Source organism: Rousettus aegyptiacus, unplaced genomic scaffold (assembly GCF_014176215.1).
Source record: "Rousettus aegyptiacus isolate mRouAeg1 unplaced genomic scaffold, mRouAeg1.p scaffold_m13_p_7, whole genome shotgun sequence".
NCBI classification, from domain to species: domain Eukaryota; kingdom Metazoa; phylum Chordata; class Mammalia; order Chiroptera; family Pteropodidae; genus Rousettus; species Rousettus aegyptiacus.
Genome location: NW_023416310.1, coordinates 48,457,385 through 48,482,807, shown reverse-complemented (window position 1 = coordinate 48,482,807; position 25,423 = coordinate 48,457,385). Strand labels below are relative to the sequence as shown.

Sequence of the window (25,423 nt, the reverse complement as noted above, 5' to 3'; positions counted from 1 at the left end):
GCAAGAAAGGGAGGGGTCCCCCAGATAAGCTAGGCGGCCCACCCCCTTCAGGCCCCTACCCATAGCTCTGGGCTTCCCCAACAGACACCTCGCGGTTTCAGCCAGAGGGATCTGGCGCCTGGGCTTGGGGGCTGCGTGCGACGTCATATGCTCAACGTGACATCAGAGTGAAGGCCGTGACAGCACCTCGAAAATGCCGACGGGCACCCTGGGGCCTCGGAGGGGCCACGTGGGAAATATGGCCTCAGAGTGCCCCCCTCCCCCGCCATCTCGACAGGACCCGCCCCCAGCCGGGCCGTTTACTCTGCCGATCAGGGGACGTGGGGGCAGGGCTGGGGTCTGGGGTCTGGAATGCTGCCCGGAGCCCGGAGCCCGGAGCCGAGCCGCGGCCTCCTCCCGCCACAGGGGTCGCCGCCTGGGCCAGTCCGCGGCTCCGCGGCCTCTTGCGTGTCCGGCCTCTTGCGCGCCCGTCCTCCAACCCGCGGGAAAAGAAAGCTTCATTCAGACAGCCAGGAGGTACGGGGAGCGTAGGGAGGTGGAGCGACAGCGTTCACCAAGATCCACGGGGAAGGAGAGGTCCAAGAGGAGGGACCTGGCCAGGGAGGAACCCAGGGAGAAGGCGGAATGTGGGAGGGCTCAAGGGGACGTGGGAGGGACGAAAGGAGAAGGGGGAAGGAGGTCCAGCCTTGCCTGACCAAGCGCTTTTTTTTTTTTTTTTTTTTTTTTGGAAGTCCCAGGACTGATCTCGAGGACCAGGACTCTTCTTCCAGCCCCTGTCTAGGGCCCTCGCTCAGCTAAAGGTAGGGAAGTCAACCTGCCGGCGGGAGGAGGGGCAGTTGCTGATGGAGAGGACGGTGGAGGGACTGGGGCAAAGGAGTTGATGTGGGATGAAGTCGAGGGGAAACTGTGAGGGTTTTATTATTGCCAAAGAAGTGTGAGACAAGAGGAGTGTGTAGAGAGGAGACAGATATTTGTGGGGGGGCGGGAGGGGGGAGGGCGGCTGCAGCGTTTTCAAAATAGGGCAGTTGCGAGGGCCCTAAGGCTGGGGACTCCTCTGTAAGGCCCTACCCCTGGGCCCTCAAGCCAAAATGTCCTCAGAACAAAGCTGTCCTGTTGGGTTGTTTGTCTGAGGCCTGGGGAAGCATGCTGGGGGGGGCTTGCTGTAGAGGGGCTGTTTTCAGCCCCAGACGGAGGGAAGGCCTTGGCTGAGGAGTTGAGGGTGCCCTGGCCTCTGGTTGCCCAGTGACAGTGGTGGCCATGTTGGCAGGAGGCTTGGACAATCCTACAATTCTACCCCATTCCCCCCAACCCAGCTTGAGACCTGGCCCTCCCAGGCCCTTTGACCATGCAGTGCCTGTGAGAGCCTGTGTGCTGGGGAGGATATGGAGCTGGCTCTCTGCACATTGAGGTCTCTGCCCTCTTTGCCTCAGAATCTCCCCAGATAGGACTTTGGGCTTGGCTCCCATTCGGGGACTTTAGATCCAAGGGTCTCCTTGCCTGCCTCTCTCCACAATCAGCTGTCTGTCCTCTGATTAACTGAATGGGGTCATTTGGGTCCCTCCTACCTCTGCTTCTTGGCTCCTGTCAGTTGCTCTCCTCCTCACCTGTTGCCTCTCTGGGTTGCTCCCCAATTCTGTGTGCCTGGCTCTGTCTCAATCACCTTTTGTCCATCTTCAGCGTTGTCTCTCTGCTGTCTCTGTTTGGCCCCCTTTCATTCCCACAGTTTCCCTTCCTCTCACATCCTGTCTGTCTGGGTCCTCTTCTTTGTGTGTTTCTTGCTCAGTCTCTATCTTTTTATTCCAAGCATCCTCTGACTCTTGGTCTCCAATCACTGTTCTTTGATATTTTACTCTTTATGAAAGGGAGGGAAAGCCTCTCAGTCTCTATGTCTATCTTTTTCTCTCTTTCTCTCCCTCTCCCTCTCTTTCTCTTACTCTCTCTCCTTCTCTTACTTCCTCCCTCTCCTTCTCTCTCCCCCTTCCCAATCTGAATATCTCAATCTGCGCCTCTCGACTCTGTTTCAGCCCTTATTTAGTGTGCATTTCTCTCACTGTCTCTCTTAGTCCCTGGGTTCTTCTCTTTCTCTCACACGCCCTCTGTCTCTGGTCTTACTCAGTGTCTCTTTTCCTCTCATGACCTCTCTCTTGGACCTGAACCTGGCTCAGTCTCAGTGGCTCTCACACACTCTCTCTCTCCGGGGCACCCAGGCCTTCCCCGCCATGGGACCTGTCAGTGTCTGGCAGTGGAGCCCCTGGGGGCTGCTGCTGTGCCTCCTGTGCAGCTCATGCCTTGGATCTCCATCTCCATCCCCATCCGTGGGCCCTGAGAAGAGGGCCGGGAGCCAGGGGCTGCGGTTCCGGCTGGCCGGCTTCCCCAGGAAGCCCTTCGAAGGCCGTGTGGAAATACAACGAGCTGGTGAATGGGGCACCATCTGCGATGATGACTTCACGCTGCAGGCTGCCCACGTTCTCTGCCGGGAGCTGGGCTTCACAGAAGCCACAGGCTGGACCCACAGCGCCAAATATGGCCCTGGAACAGGTGAGCAATGCCCCAGGCATAGCCTAGGTATTGCCTAAGTGTGACTTAAGTGCAGGGGGAGAGAACGTCAGGATGGCACAGCCACAGGGACATAAGACACCAAGAATAGCCAGTGTCAAGTAAACCCATGGGTGACAAACTAGCCAATATAGTTACTTCTCAGAGCTGTATGACCTTTGGCTAATCATTGCCACCTCTGAGCCCCAGATGCCCCATGCACAAAAAGACTAGATGATATCTAAGTTCATTTCTGCTATAAAAAGTATGATTCTACAAAGCTATGTATGAGGACAGCCCTGATACAGTGAGCCTTGTACAGTTAAAGTACAGCTTCTTTCATGGGAAGTGGAGAGCAGGTAAATGATGTCTGGATGTCTGTCCCAAAGCCAGAAAAGATCACAGATACTGTAGCTGACAAAGTCAGATTATAGGCCAAAGCTAAAATTGACAAGCTGGAACCGACTAGGGCAGGTATGAGCTTAGCAGCAATTCCACCCAAGGCCTGGGGGTACTTACACTGTGTGATCCCACAATGGGATTAATGGACAGGATGGTGCAATCTGCAGCTGTTACCCCAATTTTCACTGACTAGACCACTTCTGAAATAAAGTATCATGTGTAGATGCCACATTTTAAGAAAAATAGCCGAAAACAGAAATACTTTCTGAGGACAGCTGCCCAGAGGCGAAAGATTTGAAGCCAAGTTTCAAGGAGAAATAGTTGAAGAAACCAGGGATATTTGATATGAAAAGAAAATGCCTTTAATAGCAATTACATGATGGTTCTCTTCAAATATGAAGGCAGTCATGTAGCTGAGGGATTTTTCTGGATGGCATCAAAGGACTGAATTAGACCTAGTGGGTGGGGGAATGTCATCAAGAGTCACAAGAACTTTGTGATGGTTGTCAGCCAAGTGGGACAGGAGGTAGGTGTCCCAGCAGAAGCTGGAGAAATCCTTATCAGAATATACATCAGAGTCCCTGCACAATGTCTGAGACAGACGACTTTGAGGGTTCACCCAATTTTAAGATGAAGTCAGTGATACTCACTGCAGTATGGTCCAGGTAGAAAGAACAAGGATCAGGGTGGAAGCGCAGACAGGGTGGGCACATGGGTATGTGAGGCTGAGGTGAAAGATCTTAGATTTCCAAATCTCGCAGTTGGCTCACACCCCTAAGCTCCCATGTGTTGGCTGTGTGCTCAGGCAAGTTACTTAATTTCTCTGAACCCCCACTTCTTTATATAAAGTGGTGATAATATCTTATGGCAACTCTGTTCTAAGAATGATCATGTATGTACACATCATGGCAGAGTGCTTGATTAATTGTACCTATCATCAAATGGTTAAGAACTGAGCAGAATTTCAAAGTCAACTCTTGGTTTTTTATTCACCCCACCAAACTCCTGAGTATCCCCAGATCACCACCAACCCTCCATCAATCCTATGCCTCTTTTCTTGTTCCCTCCAGAGCCTGCTGTCCCTTGCCCACCCATTATCTTACCAGAAAAATGGTATCATTATGGCCAAGTGCAAGGCCTTCATGCTTACTCTCCCCAACATCCCTATCACTCCCTATATCTACCTCCCCGAGCCTCTCTGTCTCCTCATCTCCCCCTCCACAGGCCGCATCTGGCTGGACAATCTAAGCTGCAGTGGGACTGAGCGGAGTGTGACCGAATGTGCCTCTAGGGGCTGGGGAAACAGTGACTGCACCCACGATGAGGATGCCGGAGTCATCTGCAAGGACCAGCGCCTCCCTGGCTTCTCCGACTCCAATGTCATTGAGGTCTGCAGTTCACACACACACATACACACACACACACACACACACACACACCACCACCCTGGATGGCCAGACAGAGAGGGCTGTGGGGTGTTATATGTGATTAAAGGCAAGGGATTCCATATGTCCCATGGGCTAATTTGGGTTGATAGGAGGCTGGAGGCAGGGGCGTGCAGGAGCAAATGTTAGAGCTCCTAGATGCTGTAAAGTCCAAGTTTGTTTTAGGATTAACATTCAAGTTACTAAACCTGGTAGGAACCTCTCCAACTTCATCCCTGGTCCCCAGGATATCCTGTGCTCTCCTGGAACATCTGCCTTCTTACCTCCCAGCTCCTTCGATACCACTTTCTCTTTGAAGTGCTCCCTCCTGCTCCAGACAGTTAGGTGCACCTTCCTCAGCACTCAGTCATTTCTCAGGGCACAGCATGTCCTTCCACTCTTGTGGTTGCAGGAGAGTCAACACCCCGCACATCCATTCAGTACAATACTAAGGGAGGCATCATATCTCCCTCAGCCCTGTCCAGCCCTGTCCAGCCTCTGGCCATTGGATTTGCAGCAAGCACGCTCAGTCAGCGTTTCTTAAGGGTGGCCAGACATGTGAATGGTGCTATTGGGATTCCTTCCTCTGCTTGTAGGTAGAGCATCATCTGCAAGTGGAGGAGGTGCGCCTTCGACCAGCAGTTGGGTGGGGCAGGCGACCCCTGCCGGTGACTGAGGGACTGGTCGAAGTCAGGCTTCCCGATGGCTGGTCGAAAGTGTGTGACAAAAGCTGGAGCTCCCACAACAGCCACGTGGTCTGCGGGATGTTAGGCTTCCCCAGCGAAAAGAGGGTCAACGTGGCTTTCTACAGGTGAAGGACCATGGGCACAGGTTGAGTGGAGTGGGATGGAGGGATGCTCCTTGAGGAATGGGGTCGAGAGACCTCTGAGAGGGTCTGGGCACCGGGGGTCCCTGGGGCTCTAAAATAGTGGGAAAATGGGGAAGCCTTTGCGAGACTGGAGAGGTGAGAAATCTTGCAGGACCATGAAGGGGCTCCCTGAGGCGGGTCTGCTAGGGGACCAGCGAGGCTCCTGTTCTCTTGTGTCTGGAGCCGGGGAGGGTCGAGTGGCGTCAGGGTGGGGGGAACGTCAGTGCCGTGACCCCAGAAGTTGTCTGGCAGAGTCCCCGGCCCGGGGCGCGCGCCAGGTTGCGAGGCAACGCCCAGCGGCGACAGTCCGCGAGCAGTTTTGGTCACTGTTCCTGCGCGGCCTGGAGCCCGGGTCTGAGTTCAGAGAGGGCGAGGCTTACCCTGCCAAGGCAACAGTGCCTGGTGTGTCCTAAGCAAGGCTGGGCGCCTGGGGTCTGAAGACCGTGAATGGCAGGTTGTGGCCAGCGAGGCGGTGTCTCCGAGTGAGGGCCAATCCCTAAGAGCTGGAGGGGGAGGACAGCCCTACCCTGGGTCCTGGCCACCCGTTAGGCGCATCTGTGATCAACCCAGCCCTCAGGGCTTCCAGGCTTGTTTTCTAGGGTATCATTCGGCAGAGGCACTGGCCCTCTCCGCTTGCCTGGGTTCCCTGGTGCACAGCTTCTAGAGTAACAAATCACAGTGGTGACCGGCTCTGTGCTTACAGCGTCTCGCTTCCCTGGAGCATCTAATTGGCCATTTTGAGAAATTTGGAAATCTTTATAGTCTCTCTGTAATCTATTTTTCCGGCTAAAAATGCTTATTTCCTTCAGCTCTTCCCTAGATCAGTTTTGCAGAAAGACCTCTTGACATCTAGGTGCCCTCCTTCCTCTGGGCACACTACTTATAACATGGTCAGATCAGAGCAGGGTGCAGTAAAAGTGCTCGACTCTCATGTCTAGATTTCGCACTACCTTTGTGATGAGGCAGCATCCCACTGCTCATATTGAACTTGTAATCACCTAAAACCAACTCAGGTCTTCCTTTATCCTTAGTGCTGATAGAGCAGCTTGTTTTAACCTAAATCTATATCAAGTTTACCGTATTAGTTTGCTGCATCATTTAAAAACCATCTGTCATCCCTCCTAGCCTCCTCTGGTAGATAGACATGATAACTATGCCTCTGGCTTCATCAGAATAACTGTTAGAATTGTTGAAATGTTTAAAACCAAAGCTTAAATCTTCTTATGAAATTTTCCTCCAGATTTAAATCAAGCCTTTAATCATTAGTTGTGAAATATCTTTTCAACCAATTGGGAACAAACTGAACACTACAGTGAGGTAACCAATGTTTTGCCATCTTATCTTATAATGAAATCATGGGAGATTTTGCTAGTCTTTGCTCCAGACTTCTGATTTAGTGATCTTATCAAAAAAAAGGAAATCATGGTGGCTTGACTGACCTAATTTTTACTGAAATCCTTTTAGATCTCTAAGGATCACCATATTTTTTTCTCAATGCTCACAAACTTTTTATTTAATAACTTATTCTAAAATATTACTTACTGTAGGTTGAGGAATTCTTTTTCTTCTTTTTGAAAGTCAGTATATTATCCAACCTCCAGTCTTTTCCATACTCACTAACATTTTCCTTGCCTTGGCGCTGAGACACATCCGAAAATTCTTTCAGTCCAAGAGATACACTTTATCTGGTCTAGAAACACAAACTGTCTTAAAACATCTATGTGCTCTGCTCTTCTGCTACCATCTTCCTTGGGGCTTTATTTCTTTCTCTATGTTTGTTCCTTATCTTTCCTAATCTGAACACCAGGTTCAAAAGATGAGTACAATTTAAATACCAGGCATTTCAAGTGAAGCAGATAGCATAAACAAAGATGTAGAGATTTGTTCATTTGCTATTTATTTATTGAGTGCCTACTGTGTGCCAGGAACTGTTGTAGACACTAGAGATTCAACAGTGAACAAAACAGACAAAAATCCCTGATCTTGCAGAGTAGGGAAGGATTGGAAAATAAAAGTAAAATTACAAAATGTAAGAATGACAAAGAATATAATCATTAAAAACAAAGCAAGGAAAAGTTTCAAAAGTGGTAGTGGGATTACAGTTTTAAATAGAGTGGTCAGTAAACGCCTCGTTAAGAAGGCATCATTCGATAAAAGATTTAAAGGAAGTGAAGGCGCAAGCTAGCAGAAATCTAAACCAATAGTTTCAGGAAGAGGGATCATAAATGAAAAGATCCTGGGAAATGGTGGGGGGGGGCAGGGGCAGGGGAAAGGGGAAGGCATTCTTGTCATGCTCCAGGAGGCCACTGGGGCTGTAACTGAGTGAACAAGGAAGAAAATGGTAGGGGACATGATGTAGGAGAATAGTGAAAGAATGGGGAACCAGATGACATCGTGCCATTGGGGACACTTGCTTTTACTCCATGTGAGATAAAGTTTTGAGCAGAAGCATGAATCTGACTTCCATTTTTTTTTGTTTGTTTTTCTTTATTTATTATTATTATTTATTTATTTATTTGGCTACTTTATTAACAATTGACTGTAAGGGAACCAGTAGAATCAACAAGTCAGGAAGACTAGTTAAGATGTTATTGTCTTCTCAAAGTCAAGTAAAGAAAGTAAGAGATGATGGTGACTAGTAAACGTGGCAAAAAAAATGATAAAATTCTGTGTGTAGTTGAAAGTAAAGCCAACAGGATTTGCTGATGGATTCAATGTGATATGAGAGGAGAGGAATTAAGGATCATTCCAAAGGTTTTGGCCTAAGCTAATTATGAAGTTGGCCTCATTTGATAAGGAAGACAGTGCATGAAACATGTTTTATGTGGGGATGGCAGGGAAGGGTTGTATATTAGAAACTGATTTTGGGATCTGTTAAATTTGAGGTTCTTTAAGACTTTGAAATGGTGAAGCTGAGTACGCAATTGGGTATAAGGCTCAAGTTCAGCTGAATAAAAGAATTTTAAGTCATCAAACCAGACCACATCACCAAGGGAGTGAGTGTAAACAGAAAAAGAAAAGTCTAAGGACTGAATCATGGGGAGCTTAAACAGTATGAGGTCAGGTAGATAAGGTGGAATGCAAACAGCGAGGCGGGTAGAAGGAAAACCAGGTGAGCGTGGTGGCCTTGAAAGCTAAGTAAAGTACTTCAAGGAGGCGAAAGTGATCAAATGAATCAGTGCTGCTGATGGGTCTAAAAATATAAGGACTGAGAAACAACTGGATTTAACAATGAGGAAGTCATATAAGATGATATAAATAGGATATATTTGGAAAGACAGTTGACTAGTGTAGAAGGTTAATACTAAGAAATAGAAGAAGGAGCTAGAAGAATAAATAAGGTCAGAAAAATGGAACACTTTTAATCTCAGATTGATCTTATGGAAAAATTAAAAATAAAAGTATTCATAGGGAATAGTGATAAAAATAAGGCCAGTGGTTTTTGAAGTTTGCCTGATGAATTAGAAGAGGAGCGAATTGAAAAAGGTGGTTCTAGGTTCAGTAAAACAAGTAGGAGTTTGTTATAAAAATGAAGCTGTTAGGAAGGCGACAAGAGGGAGGTGAATGAATGGATGTAGGATGACTGATAGAATGTAAAAATAAGAGAAGAAATTCCTAAAGTGATTCTGAAGCTGCTCGAGAGAAGAATGGTGCCATTAGACATCTACAGGCTTCAAGTTAATGTGAACTAATTTTAGAAGTGAGCCATCCTTAGGAAGTTTGAGACCCAGGAATTATCCCTAGATATCCACAGCCTGAAGTAATTTTCAGAGATCAGGAATATTTGCATATATATTGGAATCTCTTACCGAGTCTGAGATGAAGCCTGGAGAAGAAGGCATACTAAGTACAGAGATCATTCTTAGTGGGGAAAGAGATTACAGGAGTCCTGGGAGATTGTGTGGTGGGGATATGATATAGATCTTCTTCCACAAGTCAAGTCAGACAGAGGGGGCATTCTCATAGGCAATGCAATTATAAAGGATAAGCAAGACTTATAAACAACTCTACCTTCCTTAGAGAAAGACGATGCATCTGCTATTTTTAGTATAAGTAAGATTTGGGGAATGAGAAAATCAGAACATAATGTATTTATCATTTTAAAACTTGGTTTGGTATTTCTGCCCTAGAACATGAGAAAGTTATAGAATTTTAAAAGGGGGAAAGAATGCACAGATAATTGAATCATTTACTACCCTTTTGCAGGCAAAGAAATTGATGTTCTAAGAGCTTAAATGCTATGTAAGAAATCACTCTTCTAGTTCAGTTCAGATAATTTTTTTGAACTACTGTTTGCACTGTGCAGGGTTCTGAGAATATAGAGATGATGAGAAATGTAATTAGGCACCAGATCCTAGAAAACCTTATAGACTATGTTAAGGATTTGGGTCTTTATGATAAAAGTAATTGGAAACCATGGAAGTGTTTTAATAAGGAGGGCTGTGAGAGGACATGATCACATTTGTGGCTCCAAAAGATCACTATGACTGTGTCTCAGAATAGTTTGGAGAAGGGTAAGAGTGGATGGATTGGAGAGATATTTAGGAAGTAACATTGACAGAACTTGGTTGCAGATTGAATTTGGGAGCCAAAGAAGGGAGAAGTGGCAAGGTTGACTCCTGGGTTTCTAGAGTGGATTTTGCTGAAAAAATTATGAGTTTATTACATTTTAGATAACCTTAAGCTACCTAAGTAGAAACATAAAGAAGACAATGGAATATGCAAAGTTAGGTGTGAATGAAAACAGAAAGAGGATGTGGAGTGAGAAGAAAAGAATGCCTTAGACAGAGCTCCAAAATTTTAAGTGATGAGATAGAGGAGGAGCCTGCAAAGAAGACCAAGAAAGCACTGGAATTAGTAATTAAACCAGGACAGTAGTGTTATGACAGCCAAGGAAGAAGAGAGTGTCAGGTGCTGCCAAGAGTTCAATAAGATGAAGAAGGAAAATGTCTACTGGATTTATTATTTCAGAGTGATGGTTAGGGAAAACCAAAAAGGAGTGGATTAAGGAATGAGGGGGGAAGAAAGGCTATAGAGATGGTCAGTATTAACAACTCTTGAAATTTTTTTCTATGAAGAGGAAGAGAGATGAGGGATGGGGGGTGTTGGGGAGGAGGAGAGATAGAGATCTGAAAATGTTTAGAAGGATTTAATTGAAAAGGGCAACTTCTCAATTAAGAAGGAGAGAAAGGATAAGGGATGGAATTCAGAAACAGTTGGGGGGAGTAGCCTTAGAGAATAGAGACAGTTGGAATGAGAAAAGGATGTGCAGATGTCAGTAGGTTTTTATGTTTGATGGTTGAAGGAATAAATGATAGGAGAAAACAAGCATATTTGTGAATGAAGAAATGTAAATCAAGACAAATATCAGTATCAGTACTGGTTCTAGCTAAGTAGCAGGTCGTTAATATAGCCTACATTATACCTTATAATATATATACGTATAATTACATATGCCATATAATATACATTATAAAAACCTTGTAAGCTCCTTAAATAACTTGGAGAAGAGATACAGTAGTTCCCCCACCCCCGCCATTCTTTGTGGTTTTGCTTTCTGCAGTTTCAGTTACCTGAGGTCAACTGTGGTCCAAAAATATTAAACAAAATTCCAGAAATAAACAATTCACAAATTTGAAGTCGTGTGCGATTGTGAGTAGTGTGATGAAATCTTGTGCCATCCACTCTGTCCCAGCAGGGACTTGGATCATCCCTTTGTCCAGCGGATTCACGCAGTGTTAGCTCCCTGCCCGGTAGTCACTTAGTAGCTGTCTAGGTGATCAGATTAACAGTTAGTGTGTTACGGTGCTTGTGGTCAAGTCACCCTTTTTTTACTTAATAATGGCCCCAAAGCCATTAACATAACTTTTATTACAGTGTGTTGTTATAACTGTTCTATTTTATATTAGTTATTGTCATTAATCTCTTACTGTGCCTAACTTATAAATTACACTTCATCATAGGTATATACCTATAAGAAAAACGCAGTGTTTATATAGGATTCGGAACTATTCTCCATTTCAGGCATCCACTAGGAGTCTTAGAATGAATCCCCCATGAATAAGGCGGGGGGACTACCGTACTTTGAAATTTCTAGATAACACTACATTTTTTTGAGTACTACTCTGGAGATCAAGATGATCAAGTTACTAGTGAAAGGAAGTGCCAAGTATATTTCATTCTAGACACTTTTGAGAAAAACATTTGGAGAAAAAGTTTCACACTACGTACTCGTATGATGAAAGGTTTAAACTCTTAGTAATGTCTCAGGAAAGGGACCTGAGAGTTACTGTAGACTCTTGGCTAGGAATGTTGAACATTTTGGATGTTTGGGCAAAAAGACCAATTAAGTACATCCTCGGGAAGAAGCCAGGGCAGGAAATAGCCTTAGCCCTGTTTAGAGTCTATTTATATATTAAAAATCTTAGTGCATCTGCATACTGTACACTACATCCAAATAGGCTCCTCAAGAAAAACAGCAGAGCAGGACATGTTCAAAGAAAGGATGACTAAGATGACAACAGGGAATTTTGTAAACATAAGAACAGACAGACAAGGCCTGCATTCATCCATACATAGTTGGACAGGGAAAAGAGGGGGCAGAATTAAGATCTTTGAAATCAAAAGGAGAATGAGAGAAGAAACAGACATTAGTTTCCAGACATTAGACTTAAGACAACCTCTTAAAGAATAAAATAATCAAATATTTAAGCCAACTAAAAAGAAATAAGGTTTTAGAACTTATTTCCCTCGAAGTAAGTTTGGGAGATGAGCTCAGTCTGTGAATGACTGAAGCATATAGGATTTAACTTGGGCAGGAAAGGTGCTGTCATCCTAAGTTCCTTGGTCGCATCTTCCTCAGTCAAACCAAGTTGACATCCTTGGATTTTCCAGCCTTGGTCCTTGGTCCTGGTTCACAGGCCTCAGACCTGGAAATGCCAGAAGCTGGAGAGCATCCAAGAATAAAAAGACAGTCAGCCTCCCTAGGTGTGGCCAGGCCAGTTCTCTCTCCCAGCCTGGGCAGTCTGGGAATCCTAACATCCCTAACACCTTTCCACCTACACCCTCCCTTTAGCCCTCTCCTCAGGTTTAGATCAGACTTAACTATCAACCCATCCACCTCAGCCTAATTTCTGTGGGTCCTGGTGTAAGGGTTATGTCAGCCCTGAGTCCATGTCCTTCACTGCTGCTCACCCACCTGGTCATGTGCTTTTGAGGCCAAACAGCTGTGAAGGGTAGAGTCTTGGGATTATCTGATGTTATAACATCCTGCCACAGGAAACCTCCGATCGTTGGAAAAGAAACCTTGCCCCTGGTCCCAGCTGCACCAGCCTTTCCCACTTGGTCCTAGACTGATCCTGACTCTGCTATTGTCTTATCCTCACAGAAAGTTGAGGAAGCGAGCGGCCAAAGCCTCCGCCCGACGCCCCAAGCCCCTTGTAAGGTAATGGGGCAAGAGCCCTGGGACCTCCTGCTCGGCCCTGTGGCCCCAGGAGGTGGATGGATGGAAGGCAGCCTATCCATGTCCATCCCAAAACCCAAGCTGTTGAAGTAAGGATATGACTGGAAAATGGCCCTTCCAGGAGGGGAGGGGAGGGAAGGCAGGCATGGGAATGGGCAAGCTTCGATTTAGGAAGCACAAGGAGGAAGTAGTATATAAATGGCTGAGGAACAGCCTCCTCATCTTTACATTTCCCCCAAATAGCTCAGACTCCATCCTCAGCCACCTGCATGCTTCCTCCACTTCCCCCGGTCTTCACCTCCCTTAATTCACCCACATTCGCATTCTTTCTTCTGCCTTAACTTTCCTCTTATCTCCTCACCCACCTGGACTGACATAACTAGATTTCTCATCACTGTTGCTGAATCCAGAGAGCAGCATGAGATCCTAAAATACAGTTCAGTGGTGTGCAGCAGTCAATGTTTGTGGCAAATAGGGCTGCCTTCACTTTACCCCTTCTTCCCACATTCTTCATAAAGGGCCCTTCCCAGAAACAGAAAAAAATCATCCTCTGTCTTTCCTGGACCATGAACCTAACCACTATCTCCATTAACTTCTTTCTCCTTTTTTCAGACCAATCACCAAACGTAAAGTCAAACCCAAACCCCAAGTGGGCAGGGGGCCAATCAAGAGGTAAATAAAGTTCTGGCTGGGTGGAAGAAGAGGGAGCATCTAGTGATGAGCCAGGGGATCCGGCTGTGATCAGAAAGGGGTGCAAGAGGGGTCTCCACCAAGAGGTGGAGGAGCAGCAGCAATTACAGACCACCTTCCAGGTGATTCGCTGAAACATAAAGGCTTGCCCTTATGTTGGTCTCTGGAGTATTGTGCTTGCCACAGGATTTTTAAAAATCTCTATATCAGTCCATCTTTGTTCCACATGCTCATTCATCTTCTCCCGGTGAATTCTGGTAGATACTCTGGCGTTTTTGTCCATCAGATGCCACGCTTGCCTCTTCCCCAAGAGATTGTTTGTCTAAGGGATTAGATTAGTGTTCCCATCCTACCTTTATTTGATTAAATTTTCAAAATATGCGCTACTGGCTTAGAGGTAAGACTTAAATGGGATCAAACTGACAGCCCCTTCCTCCTGGCTCAGTTGACACAATTAGGCTCTCAGATGCATAATTTTCCTCCTGGGCTTCTTCAGAACCCCAGGAAGTGGAAGGCTTCAAACCCCATTGATTAAATCTCACTAGGCTTCTTCCTAAGGCCATTCGCACATGCAAAATGGCCCTGATAACATCTTCACCAGTGACTAGGTGCAAAGAATTCATTTCTTTTCATTATCCCCTCCTCTCTTCAGCATGTTCTAGTAGTCCCCTGGTATTCCTCATGACCCAGCTCCTTCTTCTGGTGGCTTCAGAGGAGCTGGGAATTTGGGGTGTTCTTGTAGTGTCTTTTAGCTTAGGGTCATATTTGCCCAACATCGCCATTCCGTGGGCTTCCCTAACCACCACATTAAAGTGCACACTGCTGTTTTCATTTTGTCAGTTGTAGGGAAAGTGGAGGAGGGAGTTCAGAAGAGAGATGTCTTTTTCCTTTGATGGCCTCTTTAACTTTTATTTTCAGTCGAACAGGACTTTGGGAGAGTACCTAATCTCTTTCCTGAGCTTCTAAAGGCATTCTGTCAGATCTCCAGGCTTCCTTTGTCTGTTATATTTATAAACACTTTCTTCTCTCTGTGTCTTCCTGGCCAATGGCCTCAAGTCGGCATATTCCTTCCTTCCTCTGACATCAAGTGATAGGGCATATTACCGTAATAATTCACTGGCAAATCAGCCTCCCAGGCCCACTCCACCAATATCAGGGTTTGGCTGGTTCCCTACATCTCTGGACTGTTCTGGGAAGAATGTGTTTTCTCTAATCACAGACCCCACTGCAATCTCTCATTCCGTTGGCGTCGATAAGGCCCCTCGTTCTCAAGCATCTCTCTGCAATATTTCCAAGTTTTAACATCTCTAGTTTAGTCCCATTTTCCTGCTGGGGTGGCTATGGAACATTCGTCTTTAAGTTGCAGAAGCACAGACTGCCTCATTAAAGACTCAGAGCTCGGCTCAGGCCTGGGGATGTGTTTACCATTCTGTTCGCATTCACTCTCCTTCTTTGGCTATGTGGTCCTTCTAACTTCAGTCTGTCTTGCGTTTGTAAATCTTCTTCCCTCTATATGCCGGTCCGTCTTTTGTGTGTCCACCATCTGGTCTGTTCTTCCCATAACTGCCCATCATACTCTGGCCTGCAGAGCCCCTGGCCTGGAAGTCCCTCTGGCCTCTGAGGAGCCATTTAGATTTAAGACTTACTCTTACTCCTTTGCATCCTGACTCATTCAGATATTCCAGTCTTGGCACAATAGGAGGATCTGCTCACTCTGGCTCTTCGGGCTTCCTGTTTGTGTCAGCTGCCCCCTCCTGCCCATCTCTGCCTACTGGGCAGTTTTAGCTTCCCATTCTCTTTGCACAGCAGCCTCAGCCTCAGCCTCAGCCTCAGCCTCAGCCTCTGTTAGGGTCAGCAACCTAAAATCACTTGGAACAAGGTTTCTGTCAAGCAAGTTGAGACTTATCGCCTTCCCATAGGGTTCTTCTGCTGCAGAAAGTCCCCAGGGACCCTCCTATCTGGGTAACCTGGGGTCTTTCAGCCTGGAAACTCACCTTTCCCTTTGTCTCTTTGGAGTACAATGTACCAGAGAAGAGGGGAAGAGGAGGAATAGAGTGGTCGTGAAGAGTTGGGGGATGGTGGAGACATTGAGTGGGAGGTGGGTTGTGGGCAAAGAGGCAGGAGCATTGTTTTACCCTACTGCTCCCCACTCCTGTCCCCCCAGGCTGCTGGCCCAGCGGCAGCAACACTCCTTTGGTCTGCATGGGGTGGCGTGCGTGGGCACGGAGGCCCACCTCTCCCTCTGCACCTTGGAGTTCTATCGTGCCAATGACACCACCAGGTGCCCTGGGGGGGGCCCTGCGGTGGTGAGCTGTGTGCCAGGTCCTCTCTACGCAGCATCCAGTGGCCAGAAGAAGCAACAACAGTCGAAGCCTCAGGGGGAGGTGTGTGAGACAGTGACTGTGACCTTCCCCACCCCAGGTGGAGAACTCCCTAGCCTGGCCACCCCTAAGCACAGCCCTGACCTTTGAGGATAGAAAGGAACCCTCCAGGGGGTGGGCCACAGATCTGAGACCCCACCCCTCCCACCCACCAGAGTCTCATTCATCTCCAGGTCTGCTCAGCACTGACATTCCCATTCACTGCCGTTGGACTCGTCTCTCTTCTCTATAGGCCCGAGTACGTCTAAAGGGTGGGGCCCACCCTGGAGAGGGCCGGGTGGAAGTCCTGAAGGCTGGCACGTGGGGCACTGTCTGTGACCGCAAATGGGACCTACAGGCAGCCAGCGTGGTGTGTCGGGAGCTGGGCTTCGGGAGTGCTCGAGAGGCTCTGAGTGGTGCCCGCATGGGGCAGGGTGAGAGGGATTATGGTGGGAGGGACAGGGAAGGAGGTACACGCTCCTGCGGGATACAGTCCTTGGGAAGGAGACCCCTGGGCAGAAAGTAAAGGCCCAACTGCAATCTCCTGATCTTTGACCTCTGACCTTAGGCATGGGTGCCATCCACTTGAGTGAAGTTCGATGCTCTGGACAGGAATCCTCCCTCTGGAAGTGCCCCCACAAGAACATCACAGCTGAGGACTGTTCCCATGGCCAGGATGCTGGGGTCCGATGCAACCTGCCCTACACTGGGGTAGAGACCAAGGTCAGTCATACTTTCCACCTGGGCTCAGGTGTCACATCTTATCCAGTCCTGGTCATGCTCTGCAGGGTGATGGTCCCCAGCCCACTGTCCTAGGCCCCTGCGACTCTGGATCTCCCTCCCGACACCACCACTGCTAGCCCTTTATGTGCCTCTGAATCACCCTTCAGCCACATGCCTGCTAGTCTCCCACTATTCCACCACGAAAGCTTCCCCAGCTCTTCCATTCTGTCACTACAGATCCGACTCAGTGGGGGCCGCAGCCGACATGAGGGGCGAGTAGAGGTGCAAATAGGGGGACCTGGGCCCCTTCGTTGGGGCCTCATCTGTGGGGATGACTGGGGCACGCTGGAAGCCATGGTGGCCTGTAGGCAACTCGGTCTGGGCTATGCCAACCATGGCCTGCAGGTGAGTGGGAAAGAGGAGACGGGAACCAAGGTAATTGCTTCCAAAGCCTGTGTTTGGGGCAGAGGACTGGAAATTAGTCCTTTGGCCCAGGAGGCTAAATGGTGGAGCCTCACAAAAACACCTCCATATGTCCCCAGGAGACCTGGTACTGGGACTCAGGGAATATAACAGAGGTAGTGATGAGTGGAGTACGCTGCACAGGGACCGAGATGTCCCTGGACCAATGTGCACATCACGGTACCCATATTGCTTGCAAGAGGACAGAAACCCGCTTCACTGCTGGAGTCATCTGTTCTGAGAGTGAGTAATAAGCAAGCTGGGGAAGTGATGTTCTGGGCCACCCCTTTCAAAGAAAGAGAGGGCTGTAATGTAGAAGGGCACTGCTTCCACGTGGAAAAACAGCCTCACAAACACCATAGGGGATGGAAGCATCCCATCTGTCCCCACCCCTCAACAGTGACTTCTGACACTCTCCTTCCTTCCTGGGTGCAGCTGCATCAGATTTGCTGCTTCACTCAGCACTGGTGCAGGAGACTGCCTACATCGAGGACCGACCCTTGCACATGCTCTACTGTGCTGCAGAAGAGAACTGCCTGGCCCGCTCAGCCCGCTCAGCCAACTGGCCTTATGGGCACCGGCGTCTACTCCGATTCTCCTCCCAGATTCACAACCTGGGACGAGCTGACTTCAGGCCCAAGGCTGGGCGCCACTCCTGGGTGTGGCACGAGTGTCATGGGTGAGAGGGTTGAGTAGAAGGGCAAAGCCATTGGGGATGGGTTAAATCTGCTGGGATCAGGGAATGAAACAGGTTCCCTTGTCCCCATAGGCATTACCACAGTATGGACATTTTCACTCACTATGATATCCTGACTCCCAACGGCACCAAGGTGGCAGAGGGCCACAAAGCTAGTTTCTGCCTCGAAGACACTGAGTGTCAGGAGGGTGAGTTGGACCAGTCCAAAATGGACCACAGTAACTCCAACCCATAGCCTTGCCTCACACTGATATATACCAATCCCTTCAGATGTCTCCAAAAGGTATGAGTGTGCCAACTTTGGAGAGCAAGGCATCACTGTGGGTTGCTGGGATCTCTACCGGCATGACATTGACTGTCAGTGGATTGACATCACAGATGTGAAGCCAGGAAACTACATTCTCCAGGTGCCTGGGCTCTGAGATTTCTAGTTGGCAAGTGGGAAGAGTATTTATCAAAGACATCTTTGTATTGTGTTGCCTTTCTCTCACAGGTGGTCATAAACCCCAATTTTGAAGTAGCAGAGAGTGACTTCACCAACAATGCAATGAAATGTAATTGCAAATATGATGGACATCGCATCTGGGTGCACAACTGTCACATTGGTATTTGGTGGGAAGAATAGCCCAGGAAGACAGGGATGGGAGGGAAAGGCCTTTATTCACTTCTCCTTGTTTCTGTGTCTTCCCACCCACGTCTGTATTTCCCAGCCTCCCCACTTCTACCCACCCTTCCCCATGATGGGTCTGCTTTCCTGCCCAGATCATGCATTCACCTTGCAGGGGATGCCTTCAGTGAAGAGGCCAACAAGAGATTTGAGCGCTATCCTGGCCAGACCAGCAACCAAATCATCTAAGGCCCCACCACCCACCTCTGCACACCACCACTGGCCCCTAATGGCAGGGGTCTGAGGCTGCCATTACCTCAAGAGCTTACCAAGGAACCCCTGATGTCAGCAGGCCCCCTACACTCATCCAATATGCACTGTGGATGTGGAACTGTAAGCCGATGTTATTGCCCTCCATCCTAGGCCAGCTGTCCGGATCTGAAGCCAAACATGGGGAATCCTGGATCACAGACCCAGCACGAAGCTGAGCAGGCCACAAAGAGCAGCACCTGATTAACTGGCCAGAATGACAGATAACAGCTCATTTTCTTGAATAGGAGATCAGGATGGTCAGCTCCAGTATCTCCCCTTAGTTCGGGAGGATATAGCTTTACCTCTAGCCTTTTTGTGGCAGAAAAGATCAGCACACCCCCCATTTTTGACTATAACATGTTGCTAGGTATAATTTTATTTTATATAAAAAGTGTTTTTTTTATTCCTCAGAGCCCAGGGATTGGTGCTGGTGGTTGGAGGGACCTGCCCCCCCACTGGTTCATTTAATCCTCTGTCCAGATGCCCTCAGAGCCTAGGCCAGGAAAGCAAAGTGGAAATCAGAGCAGTAGCCTCATACTCTTCCTGATCTATTCATTCTGTGACTTCAGGGGTCACATATAAGGTCAATGTTTCTGATCCTCGCCGGACCCGCACTGCCAGCTGGGATTGGGTTCGAACTGCTTCATAAATATCTTCAGCATTTTGTACCAGCTGCTCCCCAATGGCCAAGATCACATCACCCGGCCGCAGACCAGCCCTATTGCAAAAGATGGACAGAGAAAGGGAAAAGTAGATAGATCAATTCAAGGACACGTGCATCTCACCTACCCCCACCTCACAGGGCAGTCTTTCCCTCACCGGTGTGCAGGGGAGTCCAGGATGACTTTATGGATAAGCACGCCATGCTGAACATCAGGAAAGCTTGGTTCTCGAAGCTGTAGTTCAGCAAGGATGCTGAAAGGACACAGACCACCCTGTTAACCACACCAAGGTGCTCTCCCCATCTTGGGTGCATCTCACATCTCTCATCAACACACTGACAACTGTATGGATAAGGTATGCACTAGGTACTCCAGATACAAAGGCAATTCATTTCTGCCTCCTAGTAGTTAGGAAGTGGGACATACATATAAAAGATACCTAATTCCAAATGACAGATGGTGTTAAATCAATATAGCACTACTCTCATTCTAAAATCCTAAGAGAAGCTTTCAGGAGGGAGGAGAACTTAAGCTGAGCCTAGAAGGATGGGTCTGATATTTAACTATATGAAAGAAAACTGAAATAAAAACCTGGGGGTAGGAAATCAGGTTGGCTGGAACAGAATATATACATGTAGAAAGCCAGGTCTGGAGGTTAAAATGGAGACAAATGGAAAATGGCCCCTAAACACCAGGTTAAAGCAGTAATGGGATGAAATCAAATTGGTGGTAGGTGTGCAAAATGGAGTGGGGTGAGAAGACAGCTCTTCTGATAGCTACAAATATGAGGCAATTCACCATAGATAAAAAGAAGATTGAGAACAAAGCTCAAGTACCAGTTGTGCACCACTGAGTATACTGGGGGTCCTACATGTCACTACCCCTAAAGGTCATACCTGGGAGTCAGGGTCAGCATCATCACCCCAATGTATCGGCGCTGGGACCCACTGATTCCAAACCAGGAATCTGTGATAAAGAGACAAATGAGCCCCCTGCAGCTACATTCTTCCTTCCCCTACTCCTCCCAATAGACCCCCTCTCCATCAAGGCTCAATGAATGCCCCTCCCACCACTTAAGGGAACCCCTTTTCCCCTAAGCCAGGCTCACTCTTCTTTTCCCCACGATGCAGAAACTCTCGAAGGCGATCAGAAGGGATGGCAAAGGAGATTCCAGCTGTGACCTTCATGGTATTCACCCCGATCACCTCCCCATCCTGCAGGGACAGAGCCCACTATTCCCTAGCCCAAACAAATAGTAGGAGATAGGGTACCTGAACAAGAGTAGCAGGGAGTTGGAGAGATCTGGTTGGATTCTGGGATACAGCCAACAAGGGACTGTTCAAAGCCTTGACCAAACATAGTTAAAGTAGGGAAATCCCACCCTTGCCCACACTGACCTGGGGTAGGAATTCTTGGAGAGAAGAATGACTCACCAGGTTAACCAAGGGACCTCCAGAATTTCCAAACTGCAGGACAAGGAGAAAATATGGAAAAGATCCAAGGACTCTATGCCTGAGGGCATAACCAGGATGTAGGCATTTTCTTCAAATTCTTTTCCCAGCCCATGAATGAGTAACCATATTTTTGTAGCTCAACCCCAATATATAGGCTCATCCGCCATCTATCACATTTGGTGCCTGCACCACACAGCCTCTCTCCCTCCCCCAACCTGGACTGTCGGTTCTCCCATATCAAGACGCACATCAATAGCAGCATCAGTCTGGATGTATTCCACATTGGCTTGGGGGAGGCCTAGATCTCTGGCCGGACGCTGAGCCGAGCTGACGATGCCGGAAGTGATCGTGTTCTGCAGCGCAAAGGGACTTCCCATGGCAACAACAAACTCTCCTTGCCGAACATCAGATGAGCGTCCCAGGGGCAGTGTGGGAAGAGGTTCCTAAGAATGAATGGGTACAAGAGACCTGTCATCTGGAAATGCGAGCAAATTCACAGTCCCAACCAAACCCAGCCTGCCCGGACCCCCACCTTGGTCTGAATCCTCAGCGTGGCAATGTCCGCCACGGGATCCACAGCTGTGACCATGGCTTCATAGGTGTCGCCGCTAGGCAGCCTCACACGGACTCGGCGCCGATCAGCCACCACATGGGCATTAGTAACGATGAGCCCGTCAGCAGCCACCACGAATCCTGAGCCATTTGATATAGGGACTTCGCGGCCCGAGAAAGGGTGCCTGGGATAAGGAGAAAACACGGATGTGAGGAGATCATACCCCTCCTGGTCGACTGCCCTCTAGCCGACGGCTTCGGTACCTCCAGGACTACCCCACTGTTACCGGCCCAAGATCTCGATATAAACTACGGCAGGTGCAGTCTTCTCCACCACGTCTGCGATGAAGTTGTACTGGCTCCGGGGAGAAGTGGGCGGCGAGCCAAGGACAGAGGCAAGGACGGCTGGGGGACCCCGCCCCCCGCCCCACAACAACAGCAGCACTGCCCCCCCAGCGCCCAGTGCCACCGCCAGCCACACGCGCAGACGGGCTCCAGGGGACCCTGAGTCCTCCTGGGTCCGGGAATCTGGGATCCCCGCTGTCAGCCGCGCTCGAGAATCCGAAGTCCTCGACGTCAGACATGTCCGTGATCCAGGGACCCCCACAGACAACCGGACCCGGAGACTGGGCGTCCCATAAGTCACTTGGGTCCGAGGGTCAGGTGTTCCTGACATCAGTAGGACCCGAAGGTCAGGAGTCAACAGGGGTCCCTTCCCCCAGGGAACCCCTGCTAAAGCCCGCCATCCCCAGAGGCTCCAGCCTGCACCCCGCCCCGCCCTCAGTGCAGCCATCAGCTCCGCCTCGGCTGCCTCCTCGCCCTCCCTACACAGAGGCGGCACCCTGGACGTGAGCTCGCTGACCGCGGGACGCGGGGCACGCCGGTACCTGAAGTCCTCCAGAAGTGCACGCCGGAACCGGGATTCCCGGAGGCCGACTCCGCCCCTGCCCCGCGAATGCCGGGAATTGTGGTCTCTGCGGGACGCGAACTCTGAGGTGGCCCAAGGGCCCGCGAGGCATGCTGGGGCCGCTAGCCCTTCCGGGGCGCTTCAGGATTTCGGGTCCTGGCACCCTGGGCGGACGCCCTGAGACTCCACCTTCCCAGGAGCCCCTGCGGCGGGGCGCAAAGATGGCGGCGGCGGCGGCCGAACACCCCTAGAGCAGCTGCGATGGAACCTCCCCCGGCGCCGGGGCCGGAGCGGCTCTTTGACTCGCATCGGTAAGAGTTCCGGCGAGAGGAGGCCATCTCCCGCGTCCATTCGGCCTTCGGCGTCCGATCACCCCGCCTCTCGCCCCCAGGCTCCCAGGTGACGGCTTCCTGCTCCTCGCGCTGTTGCTCTACGCGCCGGTCGGGTTCTGCCTTCTCGTCCTGCGCCTCTTTCTTGGGATCCACGTCTTCCTGGTTAGCTGCGCGCTGCCAGACAGCGTCCTTCGCAGGTTCCGACTCGGGTGCTCAGTGGGGGGAGGGGGGTGTCACGGCTGGCCCTGGCCCGAGGCCGTGCAGTCACCACTGTCTGCGTCCCCAGGTTCGTGGTCCGAACCATGTGTGCGGTGCTGGGGCTCGTGGTCCGGCAGGAGGACTCCGCACTCCGGGATCATCGTGTCAGGGTCCTCATTTCCAACCACGTAACACCTTTCGACCACAACATAGTTAACCTGATCACCAGCTGTAGCACCGTGAGTCGGGGACGAAGCCGAGAGCGCCATGGCCAGTTCCCTTGGGCCCAGCTCAAGGACCGTTCACTGCCCTCCCACAATTCCCTTGGGGACCCGGAGCTACTGACTGTGCCTTACCCCTAACCCCACTTCTCTATTCCATATGTCAGTTTTTATCACTTCCCAACATTCTTTTTTTCTTGCTTTCTCTCTTTCCTGTCCCCAGCCTCTACTCAACAGTCCCCCCAGTTTTGTGTGCTGGTCTCGGGGCTTCATGGAGATGGATGGGCGGGGGGAGTTGGTGGAATCACTCAAGAGATTCTGTGCTTCCACAAGGCTTCCCCCAACCCCTCTGCTGCTATTCCCTGAGGAAGAGGCCACCAATGGCCGAGAGGGGCTCCTGCATTTCAGGTGGGTAAACACAGGTATTGGTCTCTAACTGGGTAGGTATAGGTAGGTGGTCAGGTTTGGGGGCCCTTGGGTTTTCACAGCCTTCTTCAGCCCTATCCTCTCCATTCCTAGTTCATTTCTTTTTTATCTACTTTGGGCTCTTTTCTCTGAATCCCTTTATTCCCACATTTATCTATTTGTACAGTTTGACAGTTTCCTATTTTTAGTTAGATATGAGCTGCTGACTCGGCTGGCTAGAATTCCATCCTACTCTCTCTTCATCTTCTAGTTCCTGGCCATTTTCCATCCAGGATGTGGTACAGCCTCTTACCCTGCAAGTCCAGAGACCCCTAGTCTCTGTGGTGAGTGTGTGTTGGTTGGGGAATCTCCCCGGGGCAGGGGGCGGGGTGCGGTTTAAGAGGAATGTTCCCACTCCTGGCCTGACTTAGACTTCACTTCATGTCTTCTCCTCAGACGGTATCAGATGCCTCCTGGGTCTCAGAACTACTGTGGTCACTTTTCGTCCCTTTCACGGTGTATCAAGTAAGGTATTAACTGTTCTCATTTTTTGGTGGCTGGGAAAAGCTCAACTCAAGGTTAAGGAAGTAGTTGCCCCTTCCCTGTCCATTTGCAGATCTGTTAATATCAAGATTCCACTACGGAGACTTTACAAAGTATTTACCCTTTCTCACTCTTAACACCACTTCTCCTTGAATACTAGTATCAAAGTAGGGAGAGGGTGACAGCCACTACTCCAGGTGCCCCCACCATGGCCTTGACTGTTTTTTGCAGGTGGCTCCGTCCTGTTCATCGCCAGCTAGGGGAGGGGAATGAGGAGTTTGCCCTCCGTGTACAACAGGTAGTAGGGTACACAGGCAGGGTGGAGTTGGGGCTTCCCTTAAGCAGAGAGGAAAGAAGGCTTGAGACTTTGACACTTCCAATCCAACCTTCTGATTTTCCCTAGCTGGTAGCCAAAGAATTGGGCCAGGTAGGGACACGACTCACTCCAGCAGACAAAGCAGAACACGTGAAACGACAAAGACACCCCAGATTGCGTCCCCAGTCAGGTATGTGGTCTCTATACACAAAGCTTTTTGTTTTTTTTCCGGCCTGTTGTAGTTTCTTCCCTATTCTTGTGCTAGTCAGCTTCTCCTTCCTCCTCGTTCTCTACTCACTATATTTTGATTTCTTTTTTGCAGCCCAGTCTTCTTTCCCTCCCTCCCCAGACACTTCTCCTGATGTGCAGTTGGCAACTCTGGCTCAGAGAGTCAAGGAAGTTTTACCCCATGTGCCACTGGTCGTCATCCAGAGAGACCTGGGTATGGGAAAGGGTAGCCTCACACAGGAAGATAAGCAAAGAGAGGAAAAGCGGGTGGTGAGAGGAAAGGCGAGCAGCGAAACAGATCTCCTCTCTTCCCTTTTCTCCAGCCAGGACTGGCTGCGTAGACTTGACCATCACCAATCTGCTTGAGGGAGCTGTAGCTTTCATTCCTGAAGATATCACTGAAGGGACCCAGTCCCTTCCCACAGTCTCCGCCCCCAAGGTGAGACTCAGAAAATGGTCAGATCCAAGACTTGGGGTGGGATAGGGCAGTCTACATACTCCCTATCCCTGGTGTCTCTTTTTTGATCCTGAGACCCTAGCACAGTGCCTCTCTTGTAAAGTAGGCATTCGATGCGTGTTTAATGATGATGACTTCGCAAGCCCTCTGACATTGTGATCACCTCAGTTTCCCAGCTCTGGCCCGGCGACCCCTCAGCCCACAGCCCTTACATTTGCCAAGTCCTCCTGGGCCCGGCAGGAGAGCCTACAGGAGCGAAAACAGGCACTGTATGAATATGCGAGAAGGTAAAGGGCTTAGAGGGCAATGGGTAGGAAGGGATGGGTTGGAGAAGATAGCTAATTATAGAGCTAATATGGTAAATCCCACACAATGTCTTCTTCTACATCCCACAGGAGATTCACAGAGAGACAGGCCCAGGAGGCTGACTGAGCACAGGATGGGATGGTACCCAGAACCGCAGGACGGAGACTGGGTGCAGCCCTCACCCAACTCACAACAGGCCGGATGGGTGGGTGATAGAAAGGGAACGATGGGGCTCCCCACAATATCACATTAAATTCAGGGTTTTCACTCAAGGTCTCTGTTGCTGTTTCTCAAAAGCCC

At 49.4% G+C, this 25,423-nt stretch overlaps 3 protein-coding genes across 10 annotated transcripts; 2 read left to right on the top strand and 1 right to left on the bottom strand.

Annotated features, from left to right (window-relative positions):
• The first annotated feature begins 402 nt into the window (after nucleotides 1–402).
• LOXL3 (lysyl oxidase like 3) lies at nucleotides 403–18,954 on the top strand. 5 transcript variants are annotated; one of them, XM_016130681.2, is made up of 17 exons: nucleotides 403–516; nucleotides 732–800; nucleotides 2,208–2,538; nucleotides 4,162–4,325; nucleotides 4,958–5,172; nucleotides 12,617–12,673; nucleotides 13,304–13,363; nucleotides 15,546–15,765; nucleotides 15,995–16,175; nucleotides 16,310–16,464; nucleotides 16,702–16,869; nucleotides 17,007–17,169; nucleotides 17,362–17,605; nucleotides 17,696–17,811; nucleotides 17,894–18,030; nucleotides 18,117–18,228; nucleotides 18,406–18,945. In XM_016130681.2, exons 3-17 carry the CDS (start codon nucleotides 2,220–2,222, stop codon nucleotides 18,477–18,479), a joined length of 2,385 nt encoding a protein of 794 aa, XP_015986167.1. In that variant the 5' UTR covers nucleotides 403–516; nucleotides 732–800; nucleotides 2,208–2,219; the 3' UTR covers nucleotides 18,480–18,945. The 5 variants fall into 5 exon arrangements, with proteins under 5 accessions (XP_015986167.1, XP_036080690.1, XP_036080691.1 ...); XM_036224797.1 differs by having other exon boundaries at nucleotides 732–2,538; XM_036224798.1 differs by lacking the exons at nucleotides 403–516; nucleotides 12,617–12,673 and having other exon boundaries at nucleotides 675–800.
• On the bottom strand, nucleotides 18,886–22,598 carry HTRA2 (HtrA serine peptidase 2). The gene is made up of 8 exons (XM_016130689.2): nucleotides 21,498–22,598; nucleotides 21,191–21,395; nucleotides 20,907–21,101; nucleotides 20,638–20,670; nucleotides 20,313–20,418; nucleotides 20,101–20,170; nucleotides 19,362–19,457; nucleotides 18,886–19,260 (listed from the first exon to the last, which is right to left on the bottom strand). Exons 1-8 carry the CDS (start codon nucleotides 22,001–22,003, stop codon nucleotides 19,095–19,097), a joined length of 1,377 nt encoding a protein of 458 aa, XP_015986175.1. The 5' UTR covers nucleotides 22,004–22,598; the 3' UTR covers nucleotides 18,886–19,094.
• On the top strand, nucleotides 22,294–25,395 carry AUP1 (AUP1 lipid droplet regulating VLDL assembly factor). Of its 4 annotated transcripts, none has more exons than XR_001595110.2 (12): nucleotides 22,294–22,428; nucleotides 22,509–22,646; nucleotides 22,736–22,886; nucleotides 23,092–23,276; nucleotides 23,545–23,617; nucleotides 23,730–23,803; nucleotides 24,048–24,114; nucleotides 24,220–24,322; nucleotides 24,455–24,574; nucleotides 24,684–24,799; nucleotides 24,924–25,104; nucleotides 25,213–25,395. XR_001595110.2 is itself a non-coding variant. In XM_016130691.2 (12 exons), the coding sequence occupies exons 1-12, from the start codon at nucleotides 22,379–22,381 to the stop codon at nucleotides 25,247–25,249; spliced, it is 1,206 nt and encodes a 401-aa protein (XP_015986177.2). In that variant the 5' UTR covers nucleotides 22,294–22,378; the 3' UTR covers nucleotides 25,250–25,395. The 4 variants fall into 4 exon arrangements, 3 of the variants coding, with proteins under 3 accessions (XP_015986177.2, XP_015986176.2, XP_015986178.2); XM_016130691.2 differs by having other exon boundaries at nucleotides 24,482–24,574; nucleotides 24,986–25,104; XM_016130690.2 differs by having other exon boundaries at nucleotides 24,986–25,104.
• The last annotated feature ends 28 nt before the right edge of the window (nucleotides 25,396–25,423 follow it).